Raw genomic sequence first — 26,537 nt, 5'->3', positions numbered from 1 at the left:
ATGTGAAATTTTAGTAAAATCCATGAACACCATTGTAGGTGATTAGTGGTTATGTAGATTTTAATGAACACTAGGAAATTGTGTTGTTCTAGTGTAATTTGACAATTGTGAAGTGATTTCAGAATCATAGAAGCTAATAATCTTGTAAAATGATTGATTGATGTGAAATTAGGGCTAAGAGATAAGCTAGAGACTTGATATTTAATCATGTAAAAATCTGCCTTTAAGATGTTTGTGAAAATGCCTCAAAGAAGGCTTAAAACTGAAATTCAAAGTTGAAAAGCATAATTATGATGTTTCGGCGTATTATGCGAAGTATGATTTAAAGAGAGTTCTAAACATCTTATAAATGAACTCTATAGGAAAGGACGCAGGAGGGTCAAGCGGACAAGCGGTTGGCGAATTATGTTTGAAGGGCCTACTTTGAAGGTATGTAACTTGATACGTTACATTGATGAATTGTTGTTAAACTATGCGTTGTTGATAAAAATTGTGTTGGTTGTAGCGATCATGTACGTTACTTAAATCTGTAGGTTAAGAATTGGTTTGTAGTCGTTTGGTAGTCATCAAAATGGAGGATTTTCCGTAGATGGACCAAACGGGTCGAATAATGATACTTTGTAATATTAATATTGTAAGTGGAAAGAAGTGGCAGAAATGGTCACAAGAGCACGTAGCCATAGGTTTGGTAATGAAGTGCCAGTGATAATAAGCCCCGGAGTTTGGGTAAAAAGTGCCTTAGGTTTACTAGTTAAATGGTAGTAAAATGGCTAAGTTAGAATGGGTCGAATATTTGCATATGGACATATAGTCTTTTGGTCCGTAAACAAATTTTTCGATATGAAATTTGTAATAGATATGTCGGTAATGAAATTACAGACGCATAGGAAAAAGAATCACTTAAAACGGACTTACGAGTCAAAAGTTATGGCCAATTTAAGTTGGAACTTGGTTAAATTTGAGCTGGGAATCTGCAGCATCAAAGAAATAAACATTCTGAGAAAATAGGGGCTAGGCGTGACGCGAGGGGCCTTGGCGTCACGCGACTCCCCCTTCCGGAATTTTTTTTTATTTTCTTGGTTGTTGACTCTTGGAACTTGTTTGTATCCAATTTAACTTGATCAAAACTAACATTTGTTATGGTTTTGATCTTAGGTGATGTTGAAAAGTAACCGGAAGATGATCGAGCTAGATTTTGAAGAATCGAACACTACTTACAAGCTTCCGCAATGTTTTAAATCTTTAATAGACTATGTTTATGGGTTGTAAACATAGTTAAACATCTTTTGAAATGTTTTAACTTAGTCGTTAGTTGACTAAGGATTATGCTACTTATGAACTTCTCTTATGAAATCTATGTTAATTAGCATCGTTTATTATTAAATTCAAGTAAAATTAGACGGGTGTTACAAGTTGGTAATCAGAGCTTAAGGTTGTCAACAAAGTGTTCGGTTCAAGCTTGATCGATCGTCCGGTAAGAATTAATTGCTTTAGTAGACTTACTAGAATACTAGAAAAAGGAAATTTGAATTGATATGCACGGGAAGTGCATGTTTACACACTCAAACCCGGAAAAGTGCACTAAGCATAAATGGTTTAAGCAAGTGGTGAACTTGGCTAGATCAAAATGAATGACGCATATGTCATAAATGAAATGTTTAACAATTAGTGTAAACGTTTCAATTTCAAGATAACGGAAAGATAGGAGGAGTGTATGAATACGCTCGAACCCGGGAAAATACACTAAGTAAGAAAGGTAAGGCAAGATATATACTTGACCAAACCGAAAAGGAATAACACGTTATTTATGATTGAATGAGAGTGATATAAATTTCTGTATAATAAGCTGGAAATGAATCAAATAATTATTGATAAATCGTGATGGATGTTTCAGTTAAAGAAATGTCTGGAGTAACCGGAGATGATTCGACATCTCAATTGACTGAACAAATGAAAGCTAAGATTTCCGAGGAGGTCGGAAAAGTTCTAGAAAATAGTCTATCACAATATATTGATAGATTACAAACCACAATCGTGCCGGTGGTAAACGATATGATGACTGAATTAAAAGACAGCATACTACAAGAAATAGAAGAAAGGAGGGTGTTGGATGTGAATCCAAGATCCGTAAAGAAGTCCAAGTCTAATAAAGCTCTCAAGAAGGGAGTTACAAAAAGTGTGTTACATCAGCGTAGATTTTGTGGAAAAATTCACAAGAGCACATGTGGTAAGCCAAGACATAAAAAGTCTAAATGTCTAGAGAGGCTTGGAACCAAGGACACAACCGACACAAAATCGGATGCCCAGAAATCAAGGACAAAGTTGTTTTATATAACAGCCACGGAGGCTAAAGCTGAACCTGAAGTCGTTTCAGGTATACTCTAGTAAATTAAATTTCAGCATGAATTTTTAATTATTACGAGTGCAAATAAATCGTTTGCTTTATATCGATTTATTTAACACTCTACATTAGTGTTAACGAAAATACCAAGGCTTTGAAAAATAAAAATAGGTAATAATAAAAGTTCTATTGTTTATAGGAGGTGCTGAAACTGTACGTTGAGCATCGAGGTAAAAAAATAATAATAATAATAATAATAATAATAATAATAATAATAATCATGATAAATATTGCCTTGGGAAGGGGTGCGCGCACACTCGAACCCGATAACGTAATGAAAGATAAGCGTCATAATAGGGAGGAGTGTAATAACATCCGAACCCTGGGAGTTTACAATAGTAATAGATGACAAGGACATGGTTATAGACTAAGCCAAACTAAATGAAACAGATAGAAACATCATTTATGTCAACAAACGATGTGGATAAATTCCATACAACGATATGAAACAATAACATGAAATGAATTGATTTTGTTATTGTAGCAATGGGTTAAAGTCAGAAATCAAGAGATTAAGATTTGGATAGGAATATCCTCGAAAAAGAAACTAAATGGACAATATGTATTATTTGTTGCTGTAAATAATGAAATACCAATAAATTTGGATTTAGAAGCTCGGGTATGGGTAGATACCCAAGTAACATGTTATTAATAAATTCCTCCTGAGGAAGAATGATAGTCACCTTGATGAGGGTGAATATGTAAAAGAATTAGTAAGACAAACATTATGAAAGCGTTAGAATAAGAACGAGTAAACCCCAAAGGACGAATAACAATAACAGTAGTTTACCAAATAAGACTTGAGACATGGGCCTTCGGGACATTAGTAAAAGAAACAGACCTAAGGGTCGCTGACAAAAGAAAGGTGGTGTACGGATTGAATAAAGTATAGTAGTTGATATCCCAAGTAAGCGCACCTAGATAATGAAAGCGTGAAATATTATTGAATCTATGGGATAAGTCATAAAAGAGTATGAAAGGGAAAACGCAAACCAACGAAACCGAAGTGTTAAAAAAATATATCAAGAACCCGGGTAACGGGTTGAAAGGAAATAGAGGCATAAACCAAATAACGACATGAGTAAAATAAACCGACGCGAATGACACATAAGAAGTCATAGAGTTGGAAAGATAATCCGAAAGAAAATGAGTGTAGCCTTAGACTAAGGTCAAGGTAAAACTAAACATGGCGTTGATGCGTGTGTAGTGTAATATATTTTAGATGTATATTTAAGCCCCTTTTTACACTTTTAGCCAAGTTTTAAATTTATAAAACACGATATTTACTAACACTAAACACACATATGGGCAAGTGCACCCATCGTGGACGTAGTATAGTGTTGGTAAGATACCGAGGTCGTCCAAGGACACAAGAGCTTTTAATACCGGTTTATCCTCAACGTCTAATCAAATCAAAAAGTGAGAAAAATGTTTTAAACTAAGAAAAATAAAAACTAACTAAATGCTGAAAAATAAAATAAAATAAAAACAGATAGACAAGATGAATCACTTGGATCCGACACGTGTGTTAGTATAACCTTTGATTATTTTCGCACTTTTGCACTTGTTTAGGAGATTATCTTAGTTATTGTAGTAGGCCCCTCTTTTGAAGGCGACGTTACCCTCAACCCAGTAGTTTGAGTCAGCAAGGATACAATCCTAAAGGGTCGGATTATTGAAAGATAATGAATTAAGTTATTAATGCAAATTGTGGTAGGCCCCGCTTTCGGCGGTGACGTTACCCTCGGCTAAGTAGTCTGAGTCAGCAGGGATACAGTCCTAAATAGCCGGGTTATAGTATTAATAGTAGTTAACTTATGAGGGGGTCAAAGAGTTTGGATCCCCGCCATCCAATACCTATGGGCATTGAAGGAGATCCTACTAAAATTGACCCAGGTCCCAAGCAGGACCTCTAAACGCTGAACAAGGGCAAGACCCTTACCAAACCGTTCCCTTAACCCCCGACCAGGTAGCCAACATACCTCCATATAGACCGTGGAGATATGAATGGTGAAAATCTTTTATTTTATATAGACAGTAAAATAATGCCAAGACACCACGGACAAACGATAAGGAAAGATCACCTTCAACATAAGTAACTAGTTATTAAAGTCATTAATACAAAACCAAATAAAAAGTGCAAAAGATTAAAAATAAAAAGTATTATACTAAACACTTGTCTTCACCAAGTGATGTAAGAGACTTAGGCAAACATGGCCTTGATTGTCAAGAACTCTTACGATCAATCTTGGATCCCGAGACGACTCACACACTCTATGATGGACAATGGATGATGGTGGTGGATGATGGTGTTATGGTGGTGGTGGGTGGTGGATGAAGTGTGAGAGAGGTGGTGTGCCAAGGGATGAGATGGAATGAAACCAAGCACCCCTATTTATAGGCTGAACAGAAGGTTGGGCACGGCCCCGTGTCCGCTGGACACGCCCCCGTGCCCGTCTGACATTCTCTCTCTTCATTAATTGTAATTCGTAATTACAATTAATGCGCCTGCTGTACTTTCACCACGCCCCCGTGCCCGCTGGACACGGCCCCGTGGTGGGCAATGGAAGCTTCTACTGGTTTGTCTTTTCTGCTGCTTCTTGGGCACGGCCCCGTGTTCGCTGAACACGGGGCGTGTTCAGTCTTCTGTTTTCTCTTCTTTGCCTTGGGAGGTGCCGTTGAGGGTCCGGACGGTCTACTTTTATTCCTTTTCTTGTATTTATGCTAGAATTAGTTGTCTTTTTGCTTCTTTTGTGATTTTGAGCTCATTTCATCCTGAAAATACAAAAGAAAGACAAAAACACTCTTTTTCCAACATTAGTACTTAAAAAGGGTTAGTTTTATGCCTTAATTGATGTGATTTATATGTTGCATTTTACACACATCAGCGTGATGTGATCACGGACACAAAAGTAATATAGAATGTAATCACGTTATAGTGTGAATGACTAGATATGGAAGTATAAAACGCAAAAGGGCCGATGACGGCAATATTGCATACCCGAATGACGAGGTATGAGGTAAAATGGTGACTAATTAGTTTAGGCAATAAAACAAGTTGTAGCCTAAATAACACTATGACCTAGGTAGAGCGCTTGTTAATATAAAACTAGCGTCAAGTAAGTATGGCTTACACTAGTCTTATATTTTAGAATATTTTCTATCGTATTAGTTACGAATAAGATAAATACATAGTTGAGGTATGATGTTTCGGCGTGTAGACGTACGGAACAAGATAGTTGAGCATGACAAGAAACCACGTGGAGGGTTTAAAAGGAGTTAAATCGGTAATTCGATCATTTTATGACAAATGGAAAATGAACTTTTAAATGATTACCTTATAAGGTAAACCAAAACAAACAATAAGGGTAAAACGGTAAATTGGTCACGCATCGACCATAACTATTGGTTTTAAAAGACACTTATGAAGTAAGCCTTAATAGGCCGAAAAGTGTTAAGAAATGAATTATAAGTAAAACGACCACACGATGTAAATCAGAGCGAGTCATATAGTCGAGATGAAAATACATGTCATCTCGCTAATAAAATCGGTCATTTAGACCAAATGGGTCAAAGGGTGAAGATACCACCTTTTGATAATAGCGACTAAGGATTCTTGTCGAGTTATATGATTTCAGGAATAAATGTAGAAATGATATTTGCATCGCTATTATTTAGCGAATATTATAGCAAGGCATTAAAACAGGTCAATACATTGACCCGAGCCAGGTATGAGTAATAGAGTAATTACTCATTCAGAACGTAAGGTTCAATGAGCATTAAATGAAGTCTTAGATAGACAATGGGTTACTTAAATGGGTAAACCGGATGTTTTAAAAGAGGGTCGTGGCGTTTCGAAAAGCATAATGACTTTTCAAACAAGATCATAACTCAAAAGAAGAATTATGGGTCAAAAATGCTCTCAAAAGACCTTGTCGTAATTGAAAGACTAAAAGGACCAAAACGCCCTTGTTAGCTAATTCCGAACAAACAACCTTTAAAGGTTGTTTGGAAACGAGTTTTATGATTAGGTAAATACTTAGAATAAGTATAGTAGCTGAAAGAGGTATTATATTAGTCAAATGGCACTATTTGAGTTTTTGCCATAAAATAATGATTCGAGAGGTAAAATTTGGTTTATATAGATCACCACATTAAACCCACCACAAATGCAGTTGTGGTGGGAGATTATAGGATAAGAAATGTGGTGATGGAATGCTAGAAGCAATTGCGAAACAAACAAATTGATCAAGTCAAGATCAAGTGGGAGCATAGGAAAGGTTCGGACACTACGTGGGAGTCCGAAGAGGAGATACGACGTCTCCACCCTGCATTATTTGGTACGTACTTTGGTTTCGGGGACGAAACCCTTTTAAGGGGGGTGGACTTGTAACACCCCGAAAATATAAAACTTTATAATTAAAATTATAAAGTTTAAATAAACAAGAATATTATTTAACTAGGAAATTAAAACCTAGTTAACTACAAGTCTAGAAATAACTTGAAATAGGGTTAATATAACCAAACTATATATTGAACAAAAATGGAGGGGCCTAAGTTGTAAAGATTGAAATTACATTATTATTTTTAATAAAAACAAAACCAAACCCCCCATTTTGGGATGTCTGGTCGTACAGAAGAAGCTAGGGGCGATTTCCCCACTCTCAAAACCTTAAACATCACTAAACTCTCAAATTGAAGGCTCAATCCAAGCTGAAATCGAAATTAAAGCATAGATTATTGATCCTCATCGCAAGAGGGTTACAAGGTATGTAAAATTTGATGAAAACTCTCAACTCGAAATTCTCATGAAATTGGGATTATCTGAAATTTATGGTTGCATGTTAGTTTTATAATGAATTAGGAACAATACAGCTTCTAGGGACAAACCCTAGACCAATACAAGTTGAAATCATGTGAAATTTTAGTAAAATCCATGAACACCATTGTAGGTGATTAGTGGTTATGTAGATTTTAATGAACACTAGGAAATTGTGTTGTTCTAGTGTAATTTGACAATTGTGAAGTGATTTCAGAATCATAGAAGCTAATAATCTTGTAAAATGATTGATTGATGTGAAATTAGGGCTAAGAGATAAGCTAGAGACTTGATATTTAATCATGTAAAAATCTGCCTTTAAGGTGTTTGTGAAAATGCCTCAAAGAAGGCTTAAAACTGAAATTCAAAGTTGAAAAGCATAATTATGATGTTTCGGCGTATTATGCGAAGTATGATTTAAAGAGAGTTCTAAACATCTTATAAATGAACTCTATAGGAAAGGACGCAGGAGCGTCAAGCGGACAAGCGGTTGGCGAATCACGTTTGAAGGGCCTACTTTGAAGGTATGTAACTTGATACGTTACATTGATGAATTGTTGTTAAACTATGCGTTGTTGATAAAAATTGTGTTGGTTGTAGCGATCATGTACGTTACTTAAATCCGTAGGTTAAGAATTGGTTTGTAGTCGTTTGGTAGTCAATAAAATGGAGGATTTTCCGTAGATGGACCAAACGGGTCGAATAATGATACTTTGTAATATTAATATTGTAAGTAGAAAGAAGTGGCGGAAATGGTCACAAGAGCATGAAGCCATAGGTTTGGTAATGAAGTGTCAGTGATAATAAGCCCCGGAGTTTGGGTAAAAAGCGCCTTAGGTTACTAGTTAAATGGTAGTAAAATGGCTAAGTTAGAATGGGTCGAATATTTGCATATGGACATATAGTCTTTCGGTCCGTAAACAAATTTTTCGATATGAAATTTGTAATAGATATGTCGGTAATGAAATTACAGATGCATAGGAAAAAGAATCACTTAAAACGGACTTACGAGTCAAAAGTTATGGCCAATTTAAGTTGGAACTTGGTTAAATTTGAGCTGGGAATCTGCAGCATCAAAGAAATAAACATTCTGAGAAAATAGGGGCTAGGCGTGACGCGAGGGGCCTTGGCGTCACGCGACGCCCCCTTCCGGAATTTTTTTTTATTTTCTTGGTTGTTGACTCTTGGAACTTGTTTGTATCCAATTTAACTTGATCAAAACTAACATTTGTTATGGTTTTGATCTTAGGTGATGTTGAAAAGTAACCGGAAGATGATCGAGCTAGATTTTGAAGAACCGAACACTACTTACAAGCTTCCGCAATGTTTTAAATCTTTAATAGACTATGTTTATGGGTTGTAAACATAGTTAAACATCTTTTGAAATGTTTTAACTTAGTCGTTAGTTGACTAAGGATTATGCTACTTATGAACTTCTCTTATGAAATCTATGTTAATTAGCATCGTTTATTATTAAATTCAAGTAAAATTAGACGGGTGTTACAAAATCGTCGCCCAAAACGCTCGAAATAGGCCGCGGATCGAACAGGCTCAACCGACCGAACAAGCCCAGCTGATCGGACAGACAGTCCGATCGAACAGGCTGCCCGATCGAGATGCCTGGCCGATCGGCCAGCCCTTTCCTCTTTTGGGAGCCTATAAATAGGGCTGTCATTGTCATTCTTTCCACTTTTGGAAAGCTCTGACCGACCAGCTCGTGCTCCTCTTCTTTTCTCAGATTTCTTCCGATTCCGGTAAGTTTTCGCTCTAAATCTTGTACGTTTTTTATCAATACACACTCCTACACCTTTCTATCTTTCAAATCTTGATTTCTAACCGTGAAATCACCAAGATCTAAGCATTCTTAGATGATGTCATCATGGTGTTCTTCAAGAATATTATGTTTTGGCTTCATTCCACCATGAATCACTTGGATCTAGCCGATTTCCACATAAATGAACAAAGATCTATCTTAGATCTAAACATTACACGGTGTGAAGGAGTGAAAGACGGATTTTCCGACTTTCTTTCAACTCTTTTACACTTAATGCCTTCAAACCGGTAGAAACGGAGCTTGAACCAACTCATTAATCATCCCAACAGTCATGTGGTTCAAGATTCGGATTCTAACTACGAGGTTCACCGATTTCGGGTTAAACGCTAAACTACCGTTCCGAACAGTTCATCAGGCCGGGTTTGGGTGATTCCTACCCGAGCAGGAGAAACAAGTAGGAACGAGAGTTATATAGTTTAAAACGTTGTCAAACTACCTCGATATAACGACAAACAAACGAAACAGTCAAGTGTTAAACGAACAGGCCGACCAGGTCAGGAAGCTGACCGATCGGACAGGTTGTCCGAATGGACAGACCAGCCGATCGGATACGCCACCGATCGACCGGCCCAGCCGATCGGCTAGCACATGGCCCCACATTTTGACAATTTCATGAAGTATGGTATTGAACGAAGTAATGCCCGATCGAACGATCGATTGGTAAACATTACTCTTCGGATCATGAGATACTATGCTTCAACACTTAATCGATTTTACAACTCGTTCGTAGTATGGAGTGCCACCCGATCGAGCATGCTGTTCGATCGAGTGACATCCTGCTGAGGACTGCTTCTGAAGTTCCTAACCGATCGGGTAAGCCGGCCGATCGAACAGACCGTTTGATCGATCGACCTGAAAGGTAAGAACACTTCAGTGTTCTCAAATACTGCAACAAAAACTTCAAAAGTTCAAACCATCATACACAAACATATCCTACACAAAGGAAGAAACAATCCACTCGAACAGCCCATCCGATCGAGCCTACCGGCCGACCGAACGGACTGTCCGAACGGTTTGTCCAACCAAACGAACCAGCCGTCCGATCGAACCTACTGTTCGATCGATCAGGCTGTTCGACCCACTGTCACTTGTTTTCCATTACTCATCGTTATGCTATCGAACTATTCAGGCTAACCCTACTCTCAAGCGCTCCCTTCAATCCATCAATCAATCGATGTGAGTATACTCGATCCCTTTTTGCTTTTAGCACTTTTGGGTGTTACATACGTTACTTATATCAAAACACAATCGATCACACTACTCCAACTGTTTGAACGCTAACCGATTCGCATGTATTACGTCAATAATGAATGCTTGTTGTTATGTTTACACGTGGAATGCTCTACCTACCTTAACGACGTAGTACTATAGTTTGGACTCAGCACCCGTTCACACGGGGGTTGTTAAGGACAATTACTTGCATGGATTACGGTGGTAATCATGTATTGCGAACTATCCCGGACAGTCAACCCGTAGTCATTGGTATCGATAGATCCATGTCAATAATTAACATGCTTCGTTTTCCTCTGTGTACGTGCTGGTTATGCGTAAACTATTTGAACTCTATATGCTATTATTAAACTTGTATGTTCACCTTTACATTATATGTATTGACTTTATTCTAACGTATGTGACAGGTGTTTAAGATGTTTGCTTGCTAGGAAAGCGAGGCTAGAATAAAGCTCTAGAGGCCCCCAACAAATAGTTGTCTGTCACGGATGAGCGACTAGACCATAGTTGTCTGTAGATCTTGTCAGGCAGGGTCTTTAGGAGCATCATTTATTTATGTTTTATTAAATCTGAGTTGTCGGAACAGAAATAATTAGACTAGATGTTATCTGTAATAATATATTTTATTATTTGGGATATGGTATGGGACGTATCTTTTAACTGAATAGTATAAATAGTTGTTGTGGAAACTTCTGGACAATCTGTTTCGCTCAGTGCCATGCCCCGATGATTCCGCCATCGGTTGGGGTGTGACACAGATGGACCTATGGTTTGCACTTTGTAGCGCATTTGGTCCTCAACTTTATTCAAAAGTACATGGATGGTCTTTGTGTTTTCATTTTGTAGTACATTTAGTCCCAAACTTAGACATGCGGAAACTTTTAGATTTGTTGGTTGAGAGCTAAATACATTACATCCAAAATTTTGATAAACTACCATTCGTGTACTTTACTCTAAAGATAAGATATCAAATAGAAGAATTAGACGAACGAATTAAAATTTAGAATTAGGTATATATATTGAAGTTTTTGATAATTTGCAAATTAAGTAGAGTTAAATGCCATTTTAGTCCCTGTGGTTTGGGTCATTTTGCCAGTTTAGTCCAAATGTTTCATTTTTAACCTGTGGGTCCAAAAAGGTTTCACAGTTGCCATTTTAGTCCACTTGGTTAACTTCATCCATTTTTTCTGTAAACGAGAAGGCCAATTTGGTCATTTTGTACGTAATTATGTTAACTAAAAGGGCAATTCAGCCATATAAAATGACCGAATTGGCCTTCTCGTTAATAGAAAAAATGGATGAAGTTAACCAAGTAGACTAAAATGGCAACTGTGAAACATTTTTGGACTCACAGGTTAAAAATGAAACCTTTGGACCAAACTGGCAAAATGACCCAAACCACAGGAACTAAAATGGCATTTAACTCAATTAAGTATTAGTCATATTTTGTACTTTATGACTTTACGTCTCAACCAAATATACATATATAGCAAAAAGTTAAATAATTTGTTGGGCCGATTTCAGTATGAATTAGTTATAAAGCTTCGCAGACGCACCCACTTCTTTAATTGACGACTCAATACATTCATAGTTTATTTTTGTAGGAAAAAGAAGGTAAAAAATACTTTTTGCAAAGTACATTTTAAATTGAAATCGAAATTGCTTAATTAATTAATTCATTGTAATATTCATCCTTACATGTTATAAAATCATCACTTGCATAATATTAAGATAAAATATTACCAATTGATTAATTTAATACTAAATAAATTAGCAATACAAAACAAAACGCTATACAATTACAACTCAATACAACGAACTAAATTTTCTTCTTTAATGATTAGGATATATGCTAATATAGTAACATATATAAACCCAATGATGCTTCATAAGTTATTCCAACTTTCATATATGAAAACGGTATCATAGAATTATATATATAATTAAGCCCATTAACAGGGCCGGCCTAAAGGGCTTCAGACTCTAGGCCCAGGTATAGGGCCAACCAAATTAAAAGGCCTCTAAAATTTGGTGTGTTTTCTTTATACTAGGCTCAGTTATTACAAGATAATATACTAAACAACCCACTAAAAAGGCTTGGAATTGAAACAACCCATTAATCCATTACCCAAATTGAAAGGCCTACAATCATTAGCTATTATATTAATTGAAAAAGTGTTTTTAGAATAACTTGATTACGATAATTTCATCAAACAATGTGCCTCAGTTAAAGTTAGAAAAATATTTTTTTTTGAATATATACTATATCTATAAAAACATGTAACTTATTTTTTTTTTGTTTTTAGGGCCTCCGAAAACGTAGGAATGGCCCTGTCATTAAGTCTAACCACCTTTTAAATCCATCTTCACCGTCGGATCATGCTGAGATTAAATCTCAGCCCTTTAAACTTCCATTTTAACTGCTGTCTCAATAGTTATCAGCAGTTACTTGGAACCCTGTTTTTACTCTCCACGTCGCCCATAACCTCTGTATACAGTTATATACACACAAATAAAAACAATCTTCCCTCATGTTTGTTCTATGAGAACCACAAACGCCCACCACTTGCTGCAGCCAATCTAAATCACAACCCCTGCAAAGTTGAATCAGTGAGATGGTCATCAAAGGATTCTTCAATCGCAACTCGATAAGCATTTAGATTGAAATTAGAGTTTCTTCTTATTGCAATTTTTATGTTCTCGAGCCTCCATCAGTTGGTGTAGTTTATCACTAGGACGTCTTCCACTAATTTAGTTCACCTCCCGCGAGTTCAAGGTTAGTGAGTTCTTAGCCTAAAATTAAATTTTTTATGTCTTCTGATTCATTTCTATTGTTTCCAATCACCGCCGTTTAACCTCCCCGTCACAGGAAACCATCATCTTCAGGATCGCAGGACGTTGCCAGGCCACTCGGTAAAGCTAGAAAACTTCATTGGCTCTAGGTTAGGCTAAATGTCAGATTTGAGATGTTCTTATTCATTTTATATGTTTTACTTCATATATCCGCTACATTCTACACTATTGTTTGAATTCGTTGGTGTAATTACTATTCGTGACCTGGTGGACCTTGTTCCGGAATTCCACTGCCTCGAGGGCTAGGAAACCAAATGTATCAAAGGCAAATGAAATAAACACATGTTGATTCTCTAAACAAGCTTTCTCGTGTTTAGCGACTTTTCCTGATTCCATCTTCAAGGCTACCTGGTTAGCAACAAACCCAATACTTAGTGAGCCGAAAAAGAGAGGACACTCCTGTAAGGTCCACACAAACATATTTTCCCCCTGTCCACCCAAACACAATAATATCAGTTGGCTGATAAATAGACCTGCCATTGAACAGAACGGTCAAAAAGTTCACTATAGCCTCCTTTTTTAACCAAAATTTCCGCCCACTTTAGAATATCATAAGAATACCCTTGACCAATTATTAGCCAAAAAATCAAATCTTAGGTAAATTTTCCCCAAATTATCTCAGGTGAGGTCAAAATGTGCTAAACTCCATAATCATAGTTTAAGTTTGATTTGTTAAACAATTCCTAGCCAATCCAACAACCACAATGCATTTAAAGATTTTTTTCTAACCAACAACATATAGTCTCTCATATTATATCCAACACTAAGCCTAATTATATATATATCTATGGAACCCATTAAGTGTAACCAACTTTGAAATCAATATTGACCATTAGATCTTGCTGAAATTAAATCTCAGCCTTTTAAACTCACAAATTTTAAACTCACAAAATTAACTACTAAAGAGGACAGTTTTTTTTACAGTTTCCATGGCTAACGTTATCTCCACCTTTTTCTTTTTCTTCCCATCATCTCCAGTCCTACAAATATGGGTAGTGCTCTCAGTTCAGTTGAGAAGTAATGTTACTCAAATAAAATTGTAATATTGGCAGTAGTTCAGGGAGGTTTAACTCTCTCTCTCTCTTACAATGAGGAGGTTACAAGCAGTTTTGGGTTTGATTTCTCCCACGTCCCTTCCCCACGTTTATTGTAACTTCCTACCCTTCCTTTTAATAGGGATCTCAAACCTACATTTTTGCCCATTCTCCTTCATCGCTATCGCTCTGTATCAATCCATTGCGCTTTGAAAAGTAAAAGTGAAGCATCGATTTCATGGCAACACCGATTCCAAGCATTTGTGTGTGTGTAATTTCCGGTTAAACTCAAGAACCAACCAAGGTATGTAAACCCTAATTTAACATTTACATGTTATTTCACTTCAAATTATCATCTATTTTCCTGTTAGTTTCGATCCGATCTCACTCCAAATCGATGTGTGTGTTAAAATAGGGTTTGTTGTTTGATCAGGATTGAGATGGCGAGTTCAGTAGAGGCTGCCGGAGAACCTGTTCCGACGTCGACGGTGCTAATGTCGGCGTCGAAGCACATCGCCGTTAGATGCAGAGGTGTTATTGTTTAAGAATTTGATAAAAAAAATATTTTATTTGAGTAAATTTGTGTTATTGTTTGGAGCCCCCCCCCCCCCAATGTTAACCCTGAATCTGATTCTAGTGTTTGTTTGTCGGTGCTTTCAAGTCAAATTCAGTCATGCTAGGAGTCTCCTTACAGCGATACAGCCTCCTAAGCTCTGCTGGAAAGGTTTTTGATGCTATCAATTTGCAATCCGCAAGGCGTTGTGATATGATGTGGGGTTGAGATATATACGCATCTTAATCGATCAATGCTCATTTGTTCTGTTTTCAAAGAAAGAAGAAAAAGGTCGAAGAGAAAGAAGAGTCGGATGATGTAAGTTCTTTTATAAAATCTTTCAAGTTCAATTTGAGTCTGATATGAGAATTCATTGTTTTCGATAATACTGATAAACCAAACATCATTGACCCTGAACATCAGACACTTATATTTGAAGAAGTATCTGTGGTGTCAAAGAATCAGACTCTTAAAGATGCACTCAATGATGAAGAACTCAAACAGGTTCACCCTTTCTTTGCTTTAATTATATATGTTAAGAAGAGGTTATATCAAGATGTTAAGAAGAGGTTATATCAAGATGTTTTTAGCTTGTATGATTATGTTTTAGTAATCTATTATGTAATACTAACAGCAATCGGAAAGAATAGTGTTGGGCTGAGTGGGTCAAAACCTGATACATGGAGCAGTTTCCATTGTGGCCAAGATAGGTGGGTAACCAGGTTTGGGTTGAACCGGGTCATCACGGGTATGAATCGGAATAGGCCAGTATGACCTTCAACCATGTTTTCTTTTTTTCCTCATTAATATTTAAGGCTTAAATTGTGACTACAAAAACAATACAGTTTCATAAAAATGGGTTATGTACTTATGTTAATGTTAACTAAAATGTAAGCATGGTATTTGGGAATGGGTCAAACCTCGATTTCCACTTTGGGCAAGATGGATGGGTAACGGGGCATGAATATGCGTCAAAACTCAAAACAGACCAGTCTGACCTTCAACCATGTTTTTTTTTTCATTTACTTAAACATTCAAGGTGTAAATTGTGACTAAAAAACAATATAGTTACAAAATAGGGGTTACTTTGTGACTGGAGTGTTATTTTTTTTGTCTTGCGGCATGATACTTCAGTTCGTGTAATACTTATTCGGGTAGACTGTGTTTTCGTTTCCGGTTGGGGCACATTACGACATAGTATATAAGCCCATGAAAGGTGTATCTTGGTTACCTGTGACAAAATGTGGAATCTATGTTTGATTGTGATATATTTTAGGAATCCATTAGGAATCAGTTACATCAAAGTATATTTTACTTGTGGTTGTAGGGTAGAAGAATGGATCTTGTGTACAGTGAAACTGCTGGAGTAGAAGGTCAACTATGGATGTTATTGCCCATACTTTTTGTCTGGATGGTGGGGTTTACTTCTCGATTAGTTTTATGAATAATGTAATTTGTTAATTATGCAGTTTGTTAAAAGAGTTTTGTTAGGTTAAGGAGAAAGAAACATTGTTTTATACCTAAGTGTTGACTGCTTATGTTCTTATTACAGGATTTTGAAGCATATGTGGGTGTGCTATTGCTACAAATTGCAGTTGTTGGTGTTAGTCTGAATAGCAGGTAAGACACTACAAATTTATAACATATTGTAGAGGTAGAATGGCCCACTTTCATGTGGGCCGTTTTGGGGGATGTTTAATCTCAAATGTGGTCAAATGGATTTACAAAATATTAGGTAAAAGCTAAACGGGTCAATGGGATTGAAAGTCACCAAATGTCTAGAATAATTGTAGTTTTTTTTGAATACTCTAGGTAATAAAGTTATATAAAAGTTACATATGTTGTGGAAAAGAGTGGAACTAAATTTGATGTAACTTGCCCAAATTAGAGAGAAAAACGTTTTCAAGGTAGTCATATAAAGGGTCTGCTTTACTCTTAGAAATCTCTAATTTTTTTTTTCTACTTGGTTTTTAGGAAGGGTTTTTTTTTTGGGGAGGGGGTTTTTTGGATTTTTTTTAAATCTTAAGTCAAATGTTTGGGTTCATCAAATCTGTTTAAAAATGGCAAGATCCAACGGGATTTATATGTTACAAGATTGATTACTGAATGGGAATAATGTATTTGATCTGCACGACACTTACAAGCTTAATGAAGAGAATTTGCAAGTGGGAGCTGGCTTTGAAAGACTGTGGAGAAAGCTTTCATTGCAAAACAATTGCTCACATGGTGGAGTAATAAGAAAAGCAGGTATGGGCGATCAACTAATAATTAGAAAGTCAAAGGGTGTGAGTTGAAAGATAATAAAGGGTTCCTAAGTTAAGCTCGAGATATGTTAATATGGGAAGGTCAATATGTGATAAGTCTGTATGAGATATATGTTTTGGTTACGAATATGTGGTTTAGGCCCCTTCAAACACACACAATTTACTAAACTTTTTGTATATTGACCTTCAAAATGATTTGCACGAGAGAGATGATAAAAATCAACCTGATAGTGCTACTATTTATAGCCTACAGAGTCGAGGCAGAGGAGGATTACGGTAATATGTATTCTCTTGTATATATCCATCTTATTTGATTGATAGCTACCCACACATGGTTGTGATGGGAGTTGGACTGGCATTTGGATTCCTCATGGTAATATTATAGTTATCTTTTATATTTTCTATATTTCAGTTTATTCTTTGTGCTTACAAATACTAAATGATCTCAGTTTTTACAAGTTTTGACATCGCCAAATTATTACAATTTTACACCAGATATTAGAAATTAAACTTTTTATGATGCGTAAAAGATAAATGATGACTTACTTTAAAAGCTTCAAGTTAACCTTACACCGACACTTCCCTTTGTTAGTTTGTTATGTTCAGTTATGTCAAAAGCTAGAAAACTAACCATCCTAGAGGTGGCCTTGTATATACCATTTACTTATAGACATGTCTGTTAATTCTATGGGTCATGTTTCATCTCTAGCACCAAATGGGTTAAACAGGTTGAAAGTCACATGTCAAATGTTTAATTCGTTTTATAAAAAATAAATTATTGTTGAGTAATAATCTTTAGCATACATGTCATAAACTGTATATCTTTCTGTTTTAATTCCCCAAAACCTGTTTTGGGCAATTGTGCTAATGCAGTTTAACCCATATAGAAAATTACCCGGCGGGTTATAAGCCCTGAATTTATGTTAATGATGTTTGATTGATTTTGTAGGCGAAAAGGGTTCGAAGTAGGTTGAAACTTTGATATGTTAAACATTAAAGAGTCCAATGAGAATGGGGATAAGAGACAATTCTAGGAGCCGCCAGCATCAAGAACAACAATACGACCATCGCAAGCTGACAAAGTTTCCTAAATTCACAGTCAGTTGGGAGTTTTTCAAAAGAAGAGAGAAATTGACACTTCCTTAAATTCACATACTCAGTTGGGAGTTTATCAAAAGAAGAGAGACATAGACATGAGAAGTATGTAATTCATGTTGATACACATTGTTGAATGGAGCCCTTTCTATGCCAATTTTCAACATTTGATTTTCTTTAGGGATAATATACATGTAAATATGAACCCATTATAAAACATTCCGCATAATTTTTTAAACAAAAATAATCTTTTCGTTTAAAATGCAAAGAAAAAATATTTGTCATTTTGACATTAAAATACCCGTCCACCGGACGGGTATTAAACTAGTTAAACTAGATTACTATGAAACCCAAACATACACAAAGTTTATACATCCGTTATGATATTTGATAGATTCGTACTCACTTTTCTCACTCTTGCAAGCTATTTCTAACCTAAATAGACTTAATTTTACATAATTTAAACACGATGGCTTCATAACTAACACAAAAATCTTTAAGTTTTTATCAAGGAATTGATTCCAGATGTTCTTTACTTGTGATAATTGTAAAACTTCTTTTTCTTTATTTCTTCACCATTTTTTTAACAGTTTAGATTCCTCTCTCTTCTTGGTCACCCTCTCTCTGTTCTTTCTTATTAACACACATGAATTTACATGTCTCTCCACTAGATTATCCATCTTTTTAGATCAACTTTTACAACTCAATAAGTATAACCCTTTTGATTTTCATCATTCAAAATGCTACAACCTTAAGTTTTTATAGAACTTATCATTTGTATAGAGGACTTTAACATTTTTTATGTAAAGTTAAATATTTTCATATCAAATTTCTCATTTCATTGTTTGTATGAATCCTTTTAGTATATGTTGTTTTAACTTTTAACTGTTATTCAACTTTTTTAAAATTTTCTTACAAACCTTACAATCGTTTAAACCTTCATGCATTTAAATTAAAATTGTAAATCCAAATCTTATCTCAAAGTTTAAACATTTACTTTATGAAAGATTTTCAAAACATGTTTATCAAACACTACCCTTGAATAAATATTATCAAAGAACACTACCCTTGAATAAATATAGAATATCAGTTTCTTTTATTTTATTTTATTATGTTTTTTTTTTCAAAACATTCTTATTATCCTTTCCAATTTGAAAATCCAAAAGTCGAGCATCCAGTTTTTTATATAAAAAACCCAACCGAGAAAATTAAAAATGGTGACGATATATATTAAGCCTTTCCACCAGCTGGTAGCTGGAGGCTGGTGGCTGGTAGCTGTAAGCTGGAAGCTGGTAGCTACTAGCTGGTAGCTGTAGCTTTTTTTGATATTAAGGTGTTTGGCATAGTAGCTGGAGCTTTTAATAAAATGTATAAAATGACCAAAATGGGCATAAATAAATAAAAAAACATAATACTAAACGTAATCACACATACACAAACACACACACACACACACATATATATATATATAAGTTATTTCTCAAATGAATAAAACATGATCATTTTCAATTAAATAAAATATAGTTATTGACAAACAGTCATAACATAATATAATACTATTAAATCATTAATGTCGTGCATTCCATATCAAAGTAGCGATTTCGTTGCGAACATGTTTCATCTCATTCGATGTTCCTTCAAATAGACCGCTAGTGCTTGTGTCATGGTTACGAACATCATGCAGTTCATCGCGTGGTATGTAGTTTGGATGTTGCTCCATTGCAGTAAACATGAAATCTTCTTGAGAATTACGTATATAGTTATGCAATGCAAATGTAGCCATGATAACATCAATTTGTGTTTGCACGCTATACTTGGGCATTTTACCAAGTATCTTAAATCGTTTCTTCAAAATTCCAAATGACCTCTCAATATGACTTCGTAAAGATGAATGTGAACGGTTGAAAGCTTCTTGCATATTATTCGGGGGCTCTCTTTGAAATTGGGATTGATGGTATCTTGTCTTGGAATATGGAACAAGGTATCCTTTTCTATCTGGATATCCTTTATCAACCAAATAATATTTACCTGATAAAGGAGTTGAAAAACAAAAGGTGTTGGAATTTATTAAAAATAAGATGAAACAATTCCAAATATAAATATTACCTTCAGGTGGTTGTGGGAAGTTGAATTTACTATTTTGGGTCGCGTTAATGAAAACGCGCGTGTCATGTGCTGATCCCTCCCATCCGATCGATACGAACGTGAAACACATATCGAAATCACATGTTGCCATTACGTTGAAAGTTGGTACCCCTTTTCTACCAATATAAGGTAGTTGCTGACTCTCTGGGATGCAGGCCCCTATGTGTGTACCGTCAATACATCCAATACAATCCTATATATAATTTAAATATTAGTCAAGTAACAAAGTACACAAGTAGGAATGACATTAATCAATTTAATACCTTGAAATACGGCATGTATCTTTTGTCATTCAAGATTTGAGGTGGTACGAATTGAAAAGTTGGATCTTTTGGTTTTATAATGTCACGTGCTAAACCTTGAAAACCTTTACCTCTACCAGCTATTGCCTCTAGAACTTCATGAAAGGCTCTACTAATAGTCTCCCCAGAACGTTGAAAACGCTCCCCAACATCCCTGTTAGATAAACCCAATGCCAATGTATACAAAATTATCCCCACCTTCTCACAAGTTGACATTCTATCACTCGACTGTAATCCATAGTTTGATTCAAGCTCTTTACATAATTTCGTAAACACATTTGGATGCATTCTGAATGCATTTACACATCGTATAGGATTGCCATTTAAAACTTCCATCATCCAAGCCTGTCCCGTTTGAGGTGATGTCATGCATGGTTCCTTGTATATATGCTTATAATAGTATGCAGCAACTAGATCACATGTATAGGTTGAATCCAACAAAAAGTTATAACAATGCAGTTTGTGCTTCTTCTTACTTGTTTCATTATTCATTGTAACCCTGATAATAAATTCAATATCAGCTTAACATACAAACAATTTAATAGCTAAAATATAAATGAATAAATAGCTTAACATATAGTCATGTCACTAAAACATCAAGGTAAAAAACAATAAATCAATCCAAAAGCAATAAACTTCAAACAAATAGAAACAATAATGTCTTCGTAACATGTCCTCAAAGAAAACTTTAGTTGGAGAGCCTTTGCTTTCGTTGCAGCCACGCTAACCTACCATGATCATGTGGCACATTTATAAACATTTCTCTTTTCACAGGATCTTCAAATAAATCCATTGCAAATAACCACAACTCCTCATCTTCTCTCATTAATCCTGCATCTACCATCCGGCTAAGCAAACCCATAGCAGCTTCAATACTAAACTTAGTACTTTGACTGAGTTTGGAAGAATCTGATTCTAATATTTCTAGAGCACGTTGTTGATTCATATTACTTTGAGTTAAATGTTCTTTAAGTATTGAAGCTCCCAATGATTCTCTCCCTCTACGTTTCATCTTAACTGGTTTAGGCTTAGTGTTAACTTTAGTAGACTTTTCAAAATTTTTTTGGGCTTAATGTTGATGCATCGGGTTGACTTACTTCATTCAAAAAGTCACTAAAGAAATTTTCACCTCCCTCAACATTGTCATCTTCAAGGTTCTCAACATTGTCATCCTCAAGGTTCTCAACATGCACCTCATTGAATGTAGTTGGATCCATAGAGGGTGCCACACAATTTTCCCCACTAGCAACTACATCTCCAAATAACATATCCCACTCTTCTTGTAGTTGTATAGATGGTTGGTTATTTTGAATTCCTAGAACTTTCGGGTTTTCCTACAAAATATAATGGTGAATCTTTAGTTATCATTCAGACTAGAATATTATATGGTATTTAAATTTCGAATGAGTTATATTATGTCACCTGAATTTTTCTTTTCCACCATTCATCAGAACAATTAAGTTGCTTGGTACTTTCATTCCAACCTAGACCAGTCTCTCCATTCTTAAGTGACTTCCAAAGGTTATACTCTTTTCTCATACTGTCATACTTGTTCTTCATAGCTTTATCACTGGCGAATTTATGATTTATAACTTTTTCAAACTCTGGCTGAAGTGTGACCCATTTGAATGGGGAAGTTCGACCATGCTTCGTGATATATTTGTTTAGGAACCGACATAATTCTAAAACCATTTCTTTTGGCCAAATTTCTCTTTTCCCTTTCTCTTTCTTAGAATCCATCTAGCAACCATGCATACATACCAGTGTTAACCAACCTATGATTCTGATATCACTTACAACAATGCTACATCAAAACCAGACATAAATAAAATAAATGATTTAAAACAGTGTTAACTAGTACTAATAGAACTCTATAACATGTAGTTGGGCAATTGTTTAGTTTGCAATGCTGATATCACCCGGATTATTAGTATTTAGTTGTTATTAAGCAAGTGGGCTGCTCTAATCAGAAGAATAAAGAGGTACCGAAAAAGGTAGTTAAAGTCTCTAAGTATGACAGCTAGTAGCTGAGTAGCAGTTGATGAGGATTAATCATGCATGTTGTTGTTGGCCATTGTACAGGGATTTAGTGTAAACAAGTTGAGTTTATTATCTCATGAGCTTAGAGTTAGAGAAGGAAACTTGAGAAGGAAACTTGATATGGAGTCAACTACTGTAAGTTGTACAAACATTGGCATCTTCATTACATTGGTTTTGTAAATGCAGTATCAGTTTTTTCAAGACAAGACATGTTCTGCTGCACTTAGTTTTCCAACTACTAACCTAACCAAACAAAAAAATTCATTACTTCTGGAGTTATCTTCTCAAGGGTTATCACCCCGCCACATCGACAACAATAGCGCCCCGGGGCGCCATCGACCATCCCATCGCCGCTAAGAGGGGGCGCTATGGCCCTTCCGCCATCGTGCTAACGGACGTTTTTTGGCTTGATCGAGGCATTCGGTCAAGATAAGGGGTCGCTATGGCATTGAGGGGGCTTTATACCACACCCTACAAGTTAAAGGAAGGGGTGTTAAAGCCCCCTGTGTGACATGGGAGGTAGCATGATAAAGCCCCTAGGAGCTTTATACCACACCTTGTAGCCTAACCATAAAAAAACAATTTGTTCTTGTTATCTGAGGTTGTTATTGTATGAGGTTCACCTAGAATCATGATGAAATAGTGTGTTTTTTCCATTTTGCATACTTTTATGCTGTTGTCAGTTTTCGAAAATGTTTGTTATATTCAAGAATCAAGATTGCTTATAATAATATGGCCCTTTAATATTAAATCCTTTTGTATCCACCGTTAACAGAGTATTCTTCTTGCATGGTTCTTATGGTAACATCTAAACTCCACTAAATCATATTTTATTTCAATAATCATGTTGTGGCATTAAAAAGTCAATCAAACTCCACTAAGTCATATTTTATCGCAATAATCAGATTGTAATCTTGTCTTTATATGATTAATTGAAAAAGGGCATACATAAAAACCTTATTGAAAGTGACGATGAACATTAAAGGGATATCATTAATTAATATGCAAGGTATGTGAAAATCGAAGTGAAATTGCGAAATTTGATGTCTAATTAATGAAGTTGAACATACCTTTGTTGCCTTTTACTTGCGATCAGATACGTTCTTCCAGTTTGGGATCGATTGTAGGATATTAAAGTAATTTTAACCCTAAAAGCTTGTAGGGGTTTTAAACGCTACTTCCACCAGCGTTTCAAAAAGAGCTTTTCAACTAATCTAAAAGCTTTAAGGGTCTTTCAACCAAACAAGGCTTTTATTGGGCCTGGAGCTTTTTCTTAAAAGCTTGAAGCTTGAAGCTCCTAAAAGCTCCTAAAAGCCCGTTGCCAAACATACCCTAAATAGAACCATTAACAACCTTAAACTTAGCATATATTGCATTCACCAGTTTAATTAGAACCATTAACAACCTTAAACTTAGCATATATTGCATTCGAAGTCCCTCAGCTACGTAAAACCTACCAAATGGCATATTTTAAAATTCATTGTACCCAACAGAGTTGTATACGCTCTGCTTGAAGTGTGCGCATATTATGTATATATATGTGTGGGCCCTCGGGGGCAATAGTGAAATTTCACTAATTTTAACGTTATTTTACTGATTTCGTGAAAAAAAATTAAAAGCGGCGGATGAGTAATCATGCATCATGTGGTGGCGTTGATAGCCGAAAGACAAGGAGTACACGCACAAATCGGCCTTTGTCCCGATTGCCGAGTGTTATGTGCCTCATGTCAAAGGCTTGATACAAAACTACTATCGAGCCAGGGGTCTCATTGGAAGCGGTCTCTCTACTCCTACGGGGTAGAGGTAAGGGTGTCTACATCTTACCATCCTCATGTCCAAGGCTGAGTATGATGATAATGATGATGAGTTGTATATGTTTTACATGGGTAAGGTTATTGTAAAAAAGTTAAAAGTGTGAGAAATATTATGGAGATGACATGTGTCCTCAATCTAAATTAATTTAAAATGGTAAATAAGTAATTTTATCATTGATTTAATTAATCCAAAACCTTCCATAACTGACACCTTATTTATAGGAACATGATTTTTTTTAAAAGATCTCTATAAAAACACTACGAATAACACTGCAAAATCACCATTCAGCACATATATAACACTATTCAATAATTATATAACACCATTCAATAATTATATAACACCAATAACACCATTCAATAAGTATATAACACTATTAAAGACACTACCTCCATTTCCAGAATGTTATTCGTGTTATATAATTATTGAATGGTGTTATATACTTATTGAATGGTGTTATATAATTATTGAATGGCGTTATATATGTGCTGAATGGTGATTTTGCAGTGTTATTCATAGTGTTTTTATAGAGATCTTTAAATGGTGTTATATACTTAGTGAATGGTGTTATATACTTATTGAATGGTGTTATATAATGATTGAATGGCGTTATATACGTGCTGAATGGTGGTTGCAATGTTATTCGTAGTGTTTTTATCGAAACATTTTTTTTCTCTATATAAGTATAGCAATATGGTACTCATATTAAAGATAAAAAAACGCTCGTTGTTATTATGGTGTAATTTTTTTTTAAAAAAAAGTTACGTATAAAAAGTTATTGACGTTTAAAAAAAGACGGAGGGAAGTTACATATGCACTAATGTTAGTTTCTTAATTTAAAAATGTTAAATTTACATGCATACCCTTAATCTAGAAAATTAATATGTTTAATGGTAAACATTATTTACAAATTAGATCAAAGATCTAATGGTGTACATTATTTCTTACCTTTCTCACAAAAAACCTCTTTTTTACATGAACCTTTACCTGTTTTACATAACATGTTTGAATATCAATTATTGATGCATCTCGTGTTTGTTTACTTTAGAACATGCATGTGAGACATTAATCCTTTAATATCTTCTATGGTACAACTGTTTGTATTAAATTGAATATCAATTATTGATGCGTCTAATCCAGTTTGGTTTACTTTAGAACATGCATGTGAGACATTAATCCTCTAATATCTTCTATGGTACATCAAAACCACTAACAAATATATCTCCCCATCAACTTTCGACAGACAGAATAAAAATCGTACCGGGCCCGCCTCAACACATTATTATTCTACATCGTACCGGGCCCACCTCAACACATTATTCGTGCACAACAATTCCAAGCTTCCTGAAACCAGTTTATAAGGCTACACGGTACGGGGGTCGTCCTCCTACCGTCCCGGTCCGTCGTCGGGTTGAACACCGTGCCGCCCCTTCCGTCGCCGTTCAGTCATCGTCCTCTCCGTCGGAATTTCGCCGTCCAGGACGGAGCAACACATGTGGGCCCCCCTCTTTCTTCTCGGCGCCGCTCTGTCACCCCCGTGCCGCCACCCCGTCGCCGTCCATCCCTCGGTCACCATACCAATAACCCACATTTGCATCATTATTTTATTATCACAGTAGTTGCAACTTATTTTGATCTCTTTGGTTTTCTAAGTGAAGTCGATCACTTCATTGGTTGTCTAAGTGATAACATAATCCACCACGTGAACAACACGACTCCACCACCAACTTCGAAGACCACAACCAACAACCCATCGACCACCTTCTCTCCATCCTACTCCTCTCCGACCAAATCCGTCACGCCATCACCGACTCCAAATCCTAAAAACTCGAGTGCACCGAAGTTGGTAAACTCATCGACCACCTCTCCACAATGCTCCGCTCCTTCGTCCGGTTCACCACCACCACCTGGTCCGCCGCGTCTTCACTGACCTCACCCGCAACCTCACTCGTGCCCTAACCCTCGTACGGAAATGCCGCCGGAGAAGCATCTTCCTCCGTGTTGTCACCATCGTAAGCACTAGCGAATTTAGAAAACTGTTTTCTCTTCTCGATGCTTCCATAGGTGACATGAAATGGTTAATTAGTATATATGATGTTGGTACTGATAAATCTGATACTGGTGTTGTGTTATCTTTGCCTCCGATTGCGAG

At 35.9% G+C, this 26,537-nt stretch overlaps 2 protein-coding genes and 2 long non-coding RNA genes across 11 annotated transcripts; 2 read left to right on the top strand and 2 right to left on the bottom strand.

The window, feature by feature from the left end:
• Nucleotides 1-7,034: 7,034 nt before the first annotated feature.
• LOC118484690 lies at nt 7,035-8,683 on the top strand. Its single transcript, XR_004873980.1, has 3 exons — nt 7,035-7,169; nt 7,678-7,744; nt 8,470-8,683. It is a non-coding gene; the product is annotated as an uncharacterized LOC118484690 (long non-coding RNA).
• A 5,431-nt stretch (nt 8,684-14,114) lies between these two features.
• On the top strand, nt 14,115-18,262 carry LOC110896116. Of its 8 annotated transcripts, XR_004873977.1 has the most exons (8): nt 14,115-14,475; nt 14,605-14,702; nt 14,833-15,042; nt 15,148-15,228; nt 16,052-16,138; nt 16,277-16,344; nt 16,869-16,971; nt 17,235-18,262. It is a non-coding gene; the product is annotated as an uncharacterized LOC110896116 (long non-coding RNA). The 8 variants fall into 8 exon arrangements; XR_004873978.1 differs by having other exon boundaries at nt 16,879-18,262; XR_004873974.1 differs by having other exon boundaries at nt 16,869-18,262.
• A 1,388-nt stretch (nt 18,263-19,650) lies between these two features.
• Nucleotides 19,651-21,542, bottom strand: LOC110897186. Its single transcript, XM_022144007.2, has 4 exons — nt 21,259-21,542; nt 20,492-21,029; nt 20,190-20,421; nt 19,651-20,111 (listed from the first exon to the last, which is right to left on the bottom strand). Exons 1-4 carry the CDS (start codon nt 21,540-21,542, stop codon nt 19,651-19,653), a joined length of 1,515 nt encoding a protein of 504 aa, XP_021999699.2.
• LOC110897187 (uncharacterized protein At2g29880-like) lies at nt 21,056-23,895 on the bottom strand. The gene is made up of 3 exons (XM_022144008.2): nt 23,641-23,895; nt 21,953-22,270; nt 21,056-21,864 (listed from the first exon to the last, which is right to left on the bottom strand). The coding sequence occupies exons 2-3, from the start codon at nt 22,268-22,270 to the stop codon at nt 21,583-21,585; spliced, it is 600 nt and encodes a 199-aa protein (XP_021999700.1). The 5' UTR covers nt 23,641-23,895; the 3' UTR covers nt 21,056-21,582.
• Between the last annotated feature and the right edge of the window lie 2,642 nt (nt 23,896-26,537).

Source organism: Helianthus annuus, chromosome 12 (assembly GCF_002127325.2).
Source record: "Helianthus annuus cultivar XRQ/B chromosome 12, HanXRQr2.0-SUNRISE, whole genome shotgun sequence".
Lineage (NCBI taxonomy): Eukaryota > Viridiplantae > Streptophyta > Magnoliopsida > Asterales > Asteraceae > Helianthus > Helianthus annuus.
This window is presented reverse-complemented; position numbering and strand designations above follow the sequence as displayed.